The sequence below is a fragment of the Dermacentor albipictus genome, chromosome 8 (genome assembly GCF_038994185.2).
Source record: "Dermacentor albipictus isolate Rhodes 1998 colony chromosome 8, USDA_Dalb.pri_finalv2, whole genome shotgun sequence".
NCBI classification, from domain to species: Eukaryota; Metazoa; Arthropoda; class Arachnida; order Ixodida; family Ixodidae; genus Dermacentor; species Dermacentor albipictus.
Window position 1 is genome coordinate 15,571,060 of NC_091828.1, and position 15,246 is coordinate 15,586,305.

The 15,246-nt window shown below is 45.6% G+C and overlaps 1 protein-coding gene and 1 long non-coding RNA gene across 3 annotated transcripts in view; one reads left to right on the forward strand and one right to left on the reverse strand.

The window, feature by feature from the left end:
• Nucleotides 1-15,246, reverse strand: part of Nup154 (nuclear pore complex protein Nup154) — a 265,616-nt gene that overhangs the window by 135,349 nt on the left and 115,021 nt on the right. The window contains exon 5 of one of the 2 annotated variants that reach the window (XM_065425126.2): nucleotides 5,950-6,245. In XM_065425126.2, the coding sequence (XP_065281198.2) occupies nucleotides 5,950-6,245 (296 nt within the window). Of the gene's footprint in view, nucleotides 1-5,082; nucleotides 6,246-15,246 lie in introns of both variants that reach the window. The other variant, XM_065425125.2, reaches the window with a different exon arrangement.
• LOC139048624 (uncharacterized) overlaps nucleotides 1-15,246 on the forward strand; it is a 106,617-nt gene that overhangs the window by 76,108 nt on the left and 15,263 nt on the right. The gene's annotated exons all lie outside the window — the stretch shown is intronic.

Genomic DNA, 15,246 nt, shown 5'->3' on the forward strand with positions numbered 1-15,246 from the left:
AGGCCGCGCCTTCTTATCCGAAGTCATTGAACAGCTGCTTGCTGAATGCGCTATTGTTCATCGTAAATGCACTGCTTATCACCCACAGACTAACAGTACCACATAACGCTTTAATCGAACTCTTGGTGACATGCTCGTCATGTATGTCTCACTTGATCACTCTAATTGAGACCTAGTTCTTCTGTTTGTCACCTACGCCTACAGCACTGCGACTCAGGCCACTACCGGGTTCTCACCCTTTTACCTTCTTTACGGCTGTCATCCTTCACACACAATCGACATCATTCTGCCCTACCTGCCGGACCCATCCGAATGCCTGCCGATCTCGGAAACCGCCAGACACTCCGAAGGATGTCGCCAGCTGGCCCACCGATTCACCTCAGAAGACCAGAACCGTCAAAAAGCCGTTCACGATGGCCAGAACTCGACTCCCACTTTTTTCCCGGGCGCTCTCGTCTGGTTGTTAGTGCCACACTGCACGCCTGGGCTCGCTTCAAAACTCCTTCCGAAGTACGACGGGCCATACCGCGTTCTCAAGAGAACATCACCCGTTAATTACCTGGTTGAGCCACTAATGCCACCATCCGACATGCGACGTCATAACCGCGAAGTCGTTCACGTTCAGCGTCTCAAGCCGTATCACCATTCTACCGTCCTTCCAGAAAATTAAGTCACCAGGATGGCTCCTTTATTTCCGCGGGGCCATTGTAAGGAAGATAACGAACATGCACACAGAGTCAGCAGCATCGGCAGCATCAAGCGCACAGCAGAGGCTCGAGCTCGGAAACTGCTCGGTGCATCCTAGAACCGGCGGTCGCTACGAACCCCAATAAATCTCCTTTATAATATTATTTCGTAGTACTGAGGCATTGTTAACATGACACGGAAACTGGATAATGCTCGTTATTCTAAAAAGCTCAGTATTAAGTGCATTGTACTGAAATCTTTTTACATTTAATTTATAAGCAGTCGGCAGGGGATTTATGAAAAGTTTATTAATGTGGTGTTCGTAGTAACAAGGTTTCACTGTATAATGCAGCCGCTTATAGCGCAGCAACGAATATAATGCAGTGTTTTTTTACTCCCAACTATCTTCACACTGTAAGAGTTGTCGGACGATCCTACCGCTGTCAACCAGATGTAGGAGTCGCCGGACTATCTCGCCGCTGCCCCCATTTGAAGGAGCCGAAGGTCGTAGAGAGGAACTCGGTGAACAGGATTTATTTACATATTTTACATTTTAAGCAAGATACATTGGCAGTCTAGCGTGACTCCCATATGGAGCCCGCAAGACTAACATACAGCAAACAGCTTACGAGCACTCAGCTCCCGACGACGAGCACGACACGAGCACACTCTAGCAGCCGGCAAACGCTGCTTATAAGCTCTCCGCTTGGCGTCATAGTTCGACGTCATCGTTCGGCATGGACGAAGTCCGAGTGGTCGGAAACGTTCGTCCAATCATTGTAAACTTGCCGCCGCCCCGCAGTACGGCCCACACACACAAAGGCTCCGGAGCCGACGTCAGAGGGCTTCGTAGAACTCTCAGTGCCGCATAGCTCGCGGTGCCGCATAGCTCTCGGTGTCGACGACCGAGGGCTTCGTAGAACTGTGCTCCGTCCCGGGTGGCGTGGCGGAGTACCACATTCCTGAGCTGACTGCGCGCCACGTGGCTGCCGGTCATTCGCAGTTCTCAGAAGGGCGCCCCGTCTGGTGGGCTTGGAACACATGCAGCGGGCTGAAAGCTGGCACGCTGCCACCCCGTACGGCCATTCCTAACAACACACGACATAATGCATATGCTTACCGCTTATAGCGCAGTCGCACGAGACTAAATATTGGTTATAATGTGGTCGCCGGAAATCAAATTGTCGCTATTCCCTCGTCCAGAAGATGAGGCCAATGAGGAGGAGTGAGCGAACAAACCAGAAATGAAAGGGAAAAAGATTGCTGGCTAAGCGGGCGCACGGACATTGTTGGCTAGGCGACAGAGAAGCCTTTTGCTCCAGCCCCTTGTCAGCCGCATGTAGTCCGCGTCGAACGCCTACACATTGTCGCATTTTGGCTCTCCAGTTTGTGTGCAGAAAGTAAATACAGTCGCCGACCAACTTTTTTCGGACACGGACAGGGTCGCAAAAATGCCTGAATTATTCCGCAGGCTGGTTAAACGAATTTTGACAATAAAACAAATTTGTTTTTTTTACAACTCCACCAGGGATATCTCGGCCAAGGCTGCAAGTGTGATTCGTTAGAATAGTGTTTGCCTGAGCTCGCTGGTTGCACATAGCACAATTGGTTTCCAGCAGAATGTTCTGACACGGACAGGAAGAGACGACAACACACGCTGGACTAGCAACTGAATGTTTATTATTGATTTCCTGCACTTCTTATAGCACAAGACAGCCAATGCTTCTTTTTTGTGTCACGCCAATTATCCGATTCCTGAGGTTGAAATATCATCTTTGCTCAAGTAGCCCTTTTTTTTTTCTGTTAGTAGTATTGATGGTGTACTGATGCAAGATTTCCCGCTTCTTTCAATTGCCACGGCTTCTAAAATTTCGCGCATCAGCTTGTCTTTACTTTTTCCTAAAACTTTCATGTCGTGGAATCGAACAGTATACTGGTGCTGGCGATAATGAAAAGCAACATGCCCAGCGGAGATTCCTTCCAGAGATGCTGCATGCTCTTGTGTCCTGTCATTGACACACTTTTGTCCTATATATCGTCGGCCACATAATAAAGATATACAGTCAACGACTGAATTTTCAGGCGCCCAAATTTTTGGACATGCCTGATATTTCGGACGTCTTCGCGGCACTGCCACGAGCCCCATAGAATCAATGTATAAGGACATCTGAAGTTTCGGACGCTCGAACCCCCCACCGTCCAATTTTCCAGACTTTTTGACGCAACAGAAGGCCCTTTGGCTCCACGCACAGCGCCCTTGCGAAGGAAATCGACTTGCAGCCGAAGCATATCACCGCTTCGAACCACAACTAGCCGAATCTAGCCGTCACACACCGATTTGGTCTGGCCACGCTGGCTATGTTTATCGGCGCACTTCCGCCTCCGGCAAAGTTTCCGGAGCGGCGCCATTTCGTTTGTTTACGCCAGCTGCGTTTTGGTTAACGTGGTGTGTGGTTGTGCTGTTCAAGTGTGCACTGCGACGCTAGGCCTAGGTGCTTCGACGCTCGTCAGCGAGCTCCACTGTTCGCAACTTGAGGATTTCGCTTGCCTTCGATGGCCCCCACTACGTCTACGTCGTCCTCGCCGATGGCATCGAAGCGCGGAAAGCAGTACCGTCGGTTAACGATGGAGAAGAAAGCTGCCATTATTAAGCAAGTCGTGAGCGGCCGATCCCAGGCTGGCGTGAGCAAGGAGTTCGGCGTCAATGGACGACGTGATCAACGACCTCCACTCTGCTGGGGTTTCCATACCCACGGAAATAACTTTCGAACAGTTTGTTGACGCTGACAACAAACTCGACTTCTGCGCAGAACTGACTGACGAGGAAAAAGTCCATCAGGTTGTGAGGGATTCAGAAGACTCCGATGTTGAAAATGAGGAGCCAGTGCCTGCGCCGACTAAAAGCGCCGAGTTGACGCGTGCACTGTTGACTCGTTCATCGGTGTACCGTGCTGACATGACCCTTGCTCAGATCGAGGCGAATATGATCGCATGCAACCGGAACGCCGTCCAAACAACAATCAACAAGTTCTTTAAGCCAATGCAGCAATAACACCAGCCGCCCGATGATACACATGTACATAATAATCTGGCAGTCGGCTGCATACAGAGTTTTTGAACGCCTCTTTTTATAGCACGTTCATTGATGCTTTGGCAGGGTTTCGGAAGATTGGTACTTCGCCCTTTACCTTTAGATCTGAGAAAAAAAGAAAAAAGGTGCGTTTTTTGCATGCATTCATTTTTTCGGACTGCCTGAATTTTCGGACGTTTTTACGTTCCCTAGAGGGTCCGAAAAACCGGTCGTTGACTGTGTCATATATCACCCCTGTTTTGCAGGTAGTGTGCTTCTTCTTGTGATTTCTTGTGCATTGCTTATTTTGCAGGCCATAATTGACTTGTGCGCACATTGAATATGCCTTGTTTTGTGCTGAGCATACAACTGTGATGGCTTCCTTTCCGGCTATCTTCTTTAGCTTGTGGGTTAGGCCGTGTACATAAGGCACAACGGCGACCTTCTTCCTTTTCCGTAGAACATTTGATTCTTGTTGAACCTTGCTACTCAAAAGTGTCGTATTCTTTAGCAACCCTTCGACGACTGCTGTAAGCAGACCTTTGGGATAGCCAGCGTTGTTGAGCCTGGTTACCTGGTGCGTGAACCTCTCTTCCATTACGTGATGACACGACTTGTTTAGGGCAGCCAAAGCACTGTGGCCACGATGGCTCATTTTACATTCTTGTAATGGTTGGAAACATATGGCAGGAACCCGTTGCAAGAGCGGGTTTCGTACTTCCAGCATGTGTGCTTCTTTTTGAATTGTGCTGTGTGATTCGTGTTCGCCCGTCGTCGTGACTCTGCAACGCTGTCAGTTTAAACACTGTTCCGTAAGTTCATCAGTTCAGATCGTTGCTCACACACAAGCTTTCCACATCCCTACTATACACGCACCTACCAACTTTTGCTATATGTGTTTGCGGTAGCTGCTGGCTGATTGCCTGCAAGCTCCACTTCCCACACACTGACCTTAGTCTGCGCGTGATCTCACGCCATGTCAACATGCATTTGTCTATAGGTACGAACATATATCAGGGGCGAGCTTCCCGTCATAAAATACCACCTGACACCCATGATCAGTTGCCTTATCAGCCTTATTGCACTGTCAAGCATCACACTGATGCTTGACAGTGCAACAGAGGAATAATGGACGTCTTTGAGACTGGTTGTACCAAAACTGATTGCACAAGCACTCCTTCTTTGAAACTTTCCGGGAATGAAATTGATTTTCTTGCAACATGGTGAAAGTGCATCATGTAACACCTGTGTTTTTGTTATGCTTGTTTTCTCTTGCTTTTTGTAATGTAAAAGTCACAGTGTGCTTCTGATTCTGCGACCCTCACCTGCGCTTTCCTGGGTATCTGGTCTCGGAGGTGCAGCGAGGTGTCTGTGTTGAGACGCGACCGGGAGATGGCCGCCACATCTGCAAAGGAGGTCTCGGTGGATGAGCCCACTAGCTTTGCCAGGAAGCGCTTGAAGGAGATGATAGCTTGCAGATAGTTTTCCACATCTTGCCCCGCAATGCTGCTAGCAAACACATCGGCCAGGTTCCCTGCACCGCAGTCCTTCGCCGGTGAAACCAGGTTGAGCGTCCACAGTGGCCGCACAAGACGTGAAAAGTAGACGTAGCAGCCATCGTGACGGCCAGAGAACACCACCTCGGCGGTGGACTGCTGCGGCACGATTGGCGTCGACAGCGGCGGCCCCGTTGGCCTCCAGCCAAGTGGCCGAGTCGGTTGAATGCCTAGAGGCGAGCCAAAGCTGCTGAGTGGCCGTCCCTGGCTTCCGTGCAGCGGGGTGCTGGCCCACACCGGGGAAGCGAGGAACGACGAGGCCGGCGGCGGCTGCTGTTCCACCAGCTTGGCTTCCCCGCCGTAGCGCAACAACGCCTGGGTGGCCCGCTCAGCCAGCTGCACGTCTGCAGGGTTGCAGGCGAGGACGAGGCAGATGGCACTTGCCTGGACCTCGCCATGCAGCGAGAAGAAGGCCCGCACGGCATCTTCAGATGTGGCAGGGTTCTGCAGGAAGCCACGCAGTGTGTCCACAGGCCGAGGCTTCTCGTACACACTGCAGCTAGTGCGTGAGAGCAGCACAAACTTGTGAGGTCCTTCCATGTGCTGTGTGACCACCACCGGAGGGTCGGAGGGTATGACCACACCGCCAGCCATACCAATGGTGCACTGCGGCTGCGGGGCATGCTGGGAACTCACGCTGGCCAGGCAGCAGACACCAGCATCTACTGGTCCAAACGTGGACGACTCCATGAAGCACGGCTGGAACGGGTAGGCATCGGCAGCCAGGGTCCAGAAGACGTCCTTGTCCTCGCTATGGGCAGCCACCAGCACGGTAGTTCCCCGGTGGCAGAGTGCAGTGCGAACGGCACGTACCCGCTGTGGAGGTGCGTGCGAGGTAAAGCCCGGTGGCAGACGAACGTGCAGCAGCGCCAGGGTTGAAGGCCGAGCCTCAGGTCCCCCATGCGAGATGGTCGTCAGGTACAGGCGCACACCTGTCATATTCAAGTGCATGTGAGCCCTTCCTTTAGTGCCTCTCGTGTTCAGAAGAGCTCCCCATTTCTCAACAAAATGTGACCACAAATTATAAAATAACGAAGGCCTTTATTCAGATGGCATTAGGTGGCGTAAGTTCAAGCCAGCTGCTCATGCTAGTCATGGTCATACTTTCATTGGGCATACATTTCTATTTATTTAGTTGACCTATCGTTAACTTACTTACCCATTAAGGTGTCAATGCAAAGTTGAAAGAGATAATCAGAAATTACCAGTAACAGCACTTAAAGCAAGCTAGGTTTTGTGAGGTTCTTCTTTTCCAAAGGAAAAAGAAAGCCCACAGCATTCTTAAAAGTGCCACATGACAACCTATCCACATTCCAGAGATTGCAGAAGTCTCAAATGTAAACCTTATCATTGAAGTTGAGGGTCTGACAGAATCCTGTCATTAAGTACGTTGTACATCTTACACAAGTTTGAAGCCTGTACTTCACATGTGACAAAAACCGATATGCAGAACGATGCTGCCGATGCGCGTAAGGAAAGGAGCTTTACAGCTCACCTTGGTGACGAATATTTGTGTCACGTGGCCACAAAGAATGCAAAGTTTTTCAACCTATTGCTCGGGCAACAGCAAAAATCCGAATGGTTAAATATAGGGGTGTGCTAATACTCTAATATCACCAAATCGAATCAAATAGTCAAAGTGTTAATAATTTGATTTGGGAATCGAATACATCTACTATTCGATGTAGAGACCTACACAGTGCCACATGTTGTGCACACCGCGGAGCCCCTTGTGCTTAATGCCATGCAAGCGAGCGCCTCACTTTTTTTTTTTTTTCAGCGCCAAAGGAGCACTGAGCTGACCTTGAACGGGTTGCCACACCTGACACAAAAAGCTTGGCACTGCGAGCGCACTCCTTGACATTGGCTCGATGAGGTTATCACACACAAAGCCCTCAAATGCCCCAATTCACAAAATGGCACCACGTCAGCCGGGGCCACCTCTTTCGGTACAAGGTTAGCAACATGGACAGAGGAAACAGCAATTATTTGTGAAATCAAGTGAGGAGATCGGGCCGATGAGCCACCAGTAGGCACACAATCGTGTTAGATGCTAATGCGGTGATGAAGTTAACACCACTTCAACAGCCATCAATCTAACCCGTACGCCTCATCTTGGGACTGATCACTGATGAGCCACTCATACGAACATAGCAGCAAGCGTTCCGCGATTGCTTGTAGCCCGAGCGATCACCACCTCTGCCAGTGACAAATTTTAATCTGTTAGCACTTATTCTTTTATCATTCCATCAATGATCATTAGTACAGAAGGAGGCCCTGTAGTTACAAAAACTGTAGGGGGGACCTCCTATCAGTAATTCAACAATATAGTAATTAATACGTTGTGGCAACATAGGGGTGACAGACATCAGAATACACAAAGTTATTGAAGCAAACAACCAAATACAGTAAAACCTCGTTAAACCGTACCCGCTTAAACAGTAATTTCGTTTTAAAAGTAGTAAAGTCAAATCCCCGACTCAGCGGCTACTGAACATAATGTGTTTTGTATCCGCATAAACCGTACCAGCTTATTGCTTACGTATCGGTCAACACGTAGTGTTTCTACTTTTCGTCGCACAAACCATAGTTTCATTACAATAATTACTAGAGGGAACTCTGGCGCTAGTGTCTACGGGAGCTGCAATGAGAGCGGTTGTACCAGCATGGGAATTAGAGGAAGTACATGGATTTGCCTAAACTTTGTCCTTTTGGCTTCAAATGGCTGAGACTTTATAAAATCGTCATTTTTAACAATGTACTGCATAATGAATAATTAAATGAACATCATTAAAATTGTCTGGAGGCATGATTCGAACACAAGAACTCTAGCACAGAAGCCTGATATTGAAATGACTAAGCGACAGACGCATGCATCGGCAAGCGAATGAAACGCCCTTATGAATTTATTGTGGGCATGCCAGTGCCTTGAGACGGTTGGCGCATTTCAATTTGGCCACCTGGACAAGCTCAATCGTTGCGATTAATAGCAATTGTGCATGTTCGCGGCATCTTCTGCACTTCGAAGAGTACAGATTGCGCTGAAACTTACTCCAATAAGATTGATATAGCGTAATATAAAAAGCCACAAGAACGTCTGAATCCACAAGTACGAATATCAGACAAATCCATGTACTTCGCAGCGGCGGCAGCAGCGTGTCTACATTGTCAACGGCGAAACTGCTCCTGTTGCAGATCGTACTTCACCTTCCCGAGCACTCCTGCGGCCGGGAACCTGGAAAAACGACAGTTCTGCTGCTGGGAACCTACGCCATTTTGAAGCCACCACCACCAAGCTTGGTCATCGAATGCCAGGCATGCTACCGTCTGCGCAATCTACTGTCAGCGCACTACCGTCAGCCCTGAGACAATCTGCACAGGCGCTGACTGTGAGCCAGTGCAAGATAAAACGATTGGAGCACTTGGATCGTTCAGCTACTTGGCAGCGGCGGCAGCAACATGTCTACATCATTAACGGCGAAACTGCTCCTGTTGTAGGTTAGTGCAACGTAACTTAAAGTTGAAATGGATTGTGCCAAATGCCACTGCCGCTGCTGCCTCATCTGCTGTTATTGATTGCTAGTCGAAACGTACTTGGTGCCATTTTGCTGAAATGTCCGATCACGAAAACCAAGTGTCTAGAGTGTGTTCGTACTGTAAGTCACCTGTTTGTGACGATGGGCCGAGAGTGACATGCATGGAGTGTCAATACGCATATCGTTTCGGTAAATGTGCGGGCGTGACAGAGAAATCATTTAAAGCAAAAACAATACTGAAAAGCAATCGTGGCACTGTCTCACGTGCACGGAAAATGTTTCTCGCACAAGTAGCAAAGAAGGAAACAGTTCTGATCTCGATGTCAGGCATGCTCTTGCCACTATCCTCGAGAAACTTGATAATTTGCCAGAATTAACAAAAAAGTGGCAAAAATGAAAGAATCAGTCCAACATATGTCAAAGAAGTTTGAAGAATTTGAAAGACATGTTTCCCGCCAGGACACAAGGCCCTGAAGAAGAAAGTAACGGAACTAGAAGCAAATGACAACACGACCCAAGTAGTGCAAACATAGCTGCAACAAGGTGTTAATGACATTGAGTACTGAAGCAGGAAACTTAACTTGGAGATACACGGCATTGCAGTTGCACTTATTTAACGCAATTGCCCCGAAGCTTGAAATCCCCCTCTTAACAGCAGAAAACATTCACACAATACACAGATTGCCCGCTCGACACGGTAGTACGCCGAGAATAATCATACGTTTCACCAAACAGACAAGAGACTCATGGCTGAAAGCTAAGAACAAAGCCGAAAATGGTGAACCGTGCATCATTATCCAGGAAAACATGACTCGATATAACAGAGACTTGCTTCGCACTGCGAAAGGAAGGGCAAAAGGTAGTGGTTATCGTTTTGTCTGGCATACGAATGGGAAGATCCTCGTCCGCAAAGATGAATGAATGAATGTCATTCATATCAAAGGAGCAAACGACATGGACCATCTTAAATAAGCCCTGCGTAAGCACAGAATGTAAAGAAAAAAAATGATATAGTGTCCGTATCACCTTCCGACTGACCTGAACTGCATTGCTTCGTCTTTTTCATCCGCATCCATTAAAGCGGTACATATGAATGCACGATCAGGGAAAAATAAAGCATAATCGCTAGAAGAGTTCTTTAGGGAATTTCAATTTCAGTTTTCCGTGATAATGTTGGGTAAAACCTGGAGCACTAGCGCAGATAATGTCTAGAAAATGGCAAATTATAGAACATACTACCTTAACAGACCTTTTGGTCGTAGCGGAGGAGTTGCACTACTGCTGGATGTGAATGAAAATTGTGAAATTCTGAGCCCATTCAGTACAATTACACTGGATTATGAGATAATGTCATTGTGCTTGGGTAAATTCTTTTACTCTGTCTGTTACCGCCCACCAAGCGGAAATGCAGCTTCTTTTGTTAAATTCTGTGACGATTTTTTGTGGTAGTAGCGGACGGTGGTTACACGCTTAGTACTGCTGGAGGTGATTTCAACATTAATGTGAGCAGTGATAATCATTGTACTAGAGAATTCAAGATGTTATTGGCTTCAAATTGTTTTTTTATGTGCTCGAAATACCTACTAGAATAACAGTTGAAAGTCAGTCTACTTTAGATTTGTTCATTACTAATTTCTCCCATCCTAAAATCAAGACTGGTGCCTTATCATGCCCTATAAGCAACCATCTACCAGTGTTCTTGTGCATGGAGATGGTAACCCAAACACTAAAACAGCCAAAAGGTATTACATACCAACGTATAACCAATGTTACTCTTGATGATTTTCGTGATGCTGTTAAACAAGTTGATTTGAAGCACATTGCTTGCCTTAAGAATGCCAATGAAGCCTATAATAAGTTTATTGATCTCTTTAAACAGCTATACCACTCCTACTGTCCCTCTAAAACATGTAAACAATCTCAAAAAACTCACAAACCGTGGATCACCCCTGAGTTGCGAAATGAAATTAAGTATAAAAATAAGCTATACAGACGGTTTATAATGACACGTGCGGCAGATCGGCATTTATTTAAACAGTTTCAAAATAGCTTAACAAAGAAACTGCGATCAGCTCGAACGGAATATTACTCCACATATCTAGACTTGAAGAAGGGTCGCCATGATGCGATTTGGACGCGTCTAAACTCATTGCTACATCGTAATCAGTCACAAAACCATGTGCGCAATTTAAATATTGGTGGTAAAGAGCTAACGGGAACACTGAACTCGCAAACGCCTTCAATGATTCTTTTACAAAAAGAAAAACTAATGGGTCTTTGTAGGAAATATATGAGTACATAAACTTTCATAATGAGAATACAATATTTTTAGATCCTGTGACAACGGATGAAATACTAACTGTTATACTCAGCCTAAAAAACAGCAGATGCCAAGATATTAACAACATTCAGATAAAGCCTGTAAAATTGGCTGCAGATATCATAGCGCCAAGCATATTTTTATTTTTGTTTAGCTACATTGGTATTTCCAGAACAAATGCAGATTGCAAAAGTAACTGTTTTATTTTAAAAAAGAGATAGAAATTATTTCGGAAATTATAGACCTGTCCGTACTACCTGTTTTCTCCAAAGCACTAGAGAAAATTTTGCACTCTAGATTTACTAAATTTATAGATAAATACAATTTGCTAACACCATGTCAATTCGGATTATGAAAAAACAAATAGACTGAACTGGCGCTTTTAGAACAAAAAGAGTATATTCTGTCACAATTTGAAAACAGATCTTTCGTGATTGGAATGTTTGTTGACTTCTCAAAAGCGTTTGATCTTGTAAACCATGAATTACTTCTAGAGAAACTATGGTACTGCGGAATCCGAGGACAGGCTGCAAAACTAATAAAATATTACTTGTCTAAAGGGCAACAAACGGTAAACATACATAATGCATACTCAGAAGTAAAACCTGTTTATTCTGGTGTCCTACAGGGCAGTATATTAGGACCACCACTTTTCAACATTTACCTTAATAACATTGCAAACATTAACTCAAATGCCAGATTCATAATATATACAGATGATACAAGCATTTTTTTCTCCAGAAATGACATTCACGAACTGATACAATCGTGCAACATGACGATGATATCGCTGGAAAAATGGTCCCAATCTACTCATATACGTGTTAATGAGAGCAAGACAAAAGCGCAGTAATCTTCAGGCCAAAAAATAAACCGGTTCCTCCACACAAAAGTATCCTATTTAGCTCCAAACAAATAGAAATAGTTCATCATTTTAAATGTCTCGGTGTAGTATTTTCTTCAACTATGTCATGGACAGCACATGTGGACCAAGTTGTCAAGCAATTAGCTAGAATAACTGTCGCAATTGGCTGCATTAGATACATTCTTCCTAAGCCAATTAAACTGCTTCTTTACAACTCATTATTTTATTCTCACATTAAGTATTGCAAGCTGGTATGGGGCACTGCAACACCGCCCTGTCTACAGAAAATTTAAATATTGCAAAAAAATTTATTCGCAATGTCTTTAATGCAAATTATGGAACCACCACCAAATGCTTCTTTCTTGAAACTGGTATAATCAAAATCTTTAATTTGTATTAGTATAGGCTCAGCGTTCATTTCAAAATAGAAACAAGAAATAATATAAGCAACATTCGGCATCTAGCAAACTTGCAAGAAAATAAAAAGAGTTACTCTTTCAGACACCCCGAAAACTGGTTGGTGCCAACGGCACGCATCAATACCGGGAAAGAGTGCCTTCAACACACACTTTCTTCCCTTCTCAATGCGTACGAATCTGCTAACATCAACTTGTTTACCTGTACCCAACGAGATATACGTGCCATATGCAATTCATATGCAAAAGAATGTACCACTGAGTAATCTTTAGGTATAGTTAATGCTTAATATAGGATGATTTCTTTGTTCTATTCTTATTGTGTCCATTATTCTTTGTCATTTGTGCTGTTATTTGATGAATGTTATTCCACAATTATCTTAAGTGCAATCACGCTTGTGATGAAGTAACTTGGTTTCTGCACATATAAGTGCAGATAAGATTTTGTAGTCTTTTTATGTTTTGCTAATTGCTTATCTTTAAAAAAAAATTTTTTAACATGAAGCCATCATGTCTGCAATGAGATTGCCTGTCCCTGCTTCGTTGTATTTCGGGACTGCGGCCGAGTCAAGCTGTTTATGACAGCTTTTCCTGCATGTCCCCTGTCTGTATTTTTGAGGCAGAAATAAATTATTATTATTATTATCACTTCCCATCATTCCCATGGTGGTACAATGACTGCAATGCCAGAGTTCCCTCTAGTAATTATTGTAGGTGTAATGAAGAAGAGCACAAGGACAAGGCCAGCCAGATTGTCTGTTCCATGCCTGCTGTGCAACCAGTGGGCCAGCCGGATCGCCAGTGCTTAGCACGAGTGTGAGCCATTCGAGCAACCACCTGTTCTTGCTCTGCGTCACCTGCCTTCTCGGTTACAAACAGACGCTACCATCTGAACTGTTCAATACACCCCTTTACAATTGGTGGAGGTGCAGTGTATTCAAAAACACCTACACCTTGAACTCCGGTCTCGAACTCTGCCTCCCTTCATGCCCGACGCTCCGCAGCCGACGTCGCTGCCACCCTCCATTGCCTGCTCTGGCACTGTCCCGCAATGCCATCCAGCGATTTTCAGCGGTACAAATGAGCAGGACGTCGATGACTAGTTGTCTACCTATGAACGGGTGAGCTTGCACAATCGATGGGACGATACCGCCAAGTTAAATGCCGTCATCTTCTACCTTGCGGGAGTGGCTCACCTGTGGTTTAAAAATCACGAAGCCAACTTTCAGTCCTGGTCTGCATTCAAGACCAGTTTCACTGAAGTTTTCGATCGCCCCGCCGTCCATAAGTTGCACGCAGAGCAGCGGTTACGAGAGCAAGCGCAACAACCCGGTGAAACATTCACCTGTTATATCGAATAGGTTCTAGACCTATGCTAACGTGTGGATGCTCCTATGCCCTAAAATGACAAATTGAAGCATATTTTGAAGGGCATCGCCAATGACATTTTCCAAATGTCATCAGCGATGACATTTGACCAGGCGTCCCTCAGTGGCTGACGAGGCCCTCTCTACCATGACAGTCTTTTCTGATCGCTCCCCCTGCTCACACAATTCCAAGCTTTCGTGCGGGAGGAAGTTGCACATCAGCTTTCTCTACTACCCTTCGCTAAGCTACTACAACGGCAGCTGCTGCCGCAACAGCCTCCTACACAGCTCGCCCCTAGGCTCTGGCGGGTTAGTTGCTGAGGTTCTACCAATGCAGCATCAGCAGTACCCTGTCGCTGCGCCAATTGTGCATCCGTCGCAGCCTCCTCGTCAACCACTCGTTGCGCTACATGCACAGCCGCTACCACCCGTTCATCATACCGTTCATCAACCTCAGGGTGTCTACCAAGTTGTCATTTCCAAATTCCCCGAGTTTTCCAGGTTTTCCTCGAGTGCCTTTGCAAATTCGCTGAGCGACACAGAACTTTGTTTTATGTCAAGAGACGGGCGGACACCATGTCGCCCGATGGTGTCTCTAGTAAGCATGCTAAAAAATAAAGAAAAACAACTTAATCCAGCTTGAATAGTAAGGGGTAGTGTTTATTTTATTCAAAAAGAAAACCGAATGGAGGAGTTAGTAAAATGCACAGCGAAAAAAAGATATATTGGAAAAAATGCGTAAAACTAATAGTGAGACATTCTCAAATACGAATAAAAATGAAATGTGTACAGAAGCAAACATTTTCCAAGATGAGCTATTTCTATCAATTTTATCCCAAGGTGCTGGAGACTCTATATAAAAGGCAAGTCAAGGCGGGAGAATGCTTCTGAATTTTATAGTGACCAATTGTAAATACATAGCAACTAATATTCATTAATTGTACAGTGAGCTGTGCTACGTTTCTTCAATAAATATATTGAATTACACACTCATGTTACTTGCAAAGGTTAATTATTGGGCCCAAGCATTACAACAAGGGAAGAAATAATATTTTGCGATGACTACCGAAACCCCCCACTTTGCTTTCGCGAAGGCCCTCTTTGAAGGAACGTCAAAGAAAGCAGTACCTTCGTGAAAGCGATCGTTTGAAGCGATATATTTCACTGAGAAGTGGAATGGCTGTACCTTAAGAGAGAAGAATGTGCACTTTACTCAAAGCCTAATGTTCACTGTCTATTCCTTGTAACCACTACACAGTAATGGCAAAAATAAGTTGCATTGCCAAATGTCATGCTGTGACTGAAGGGGATATTACGAGATTCGCAGTTTGTTTCTCCAGTGTTCTCGGTGAGCTAAACAAGGCATCTTGTTTATTTCTAGGGGAAATTAGGGGCATGGTATGCATAACGTGTCAGCAATGCTGCAAAT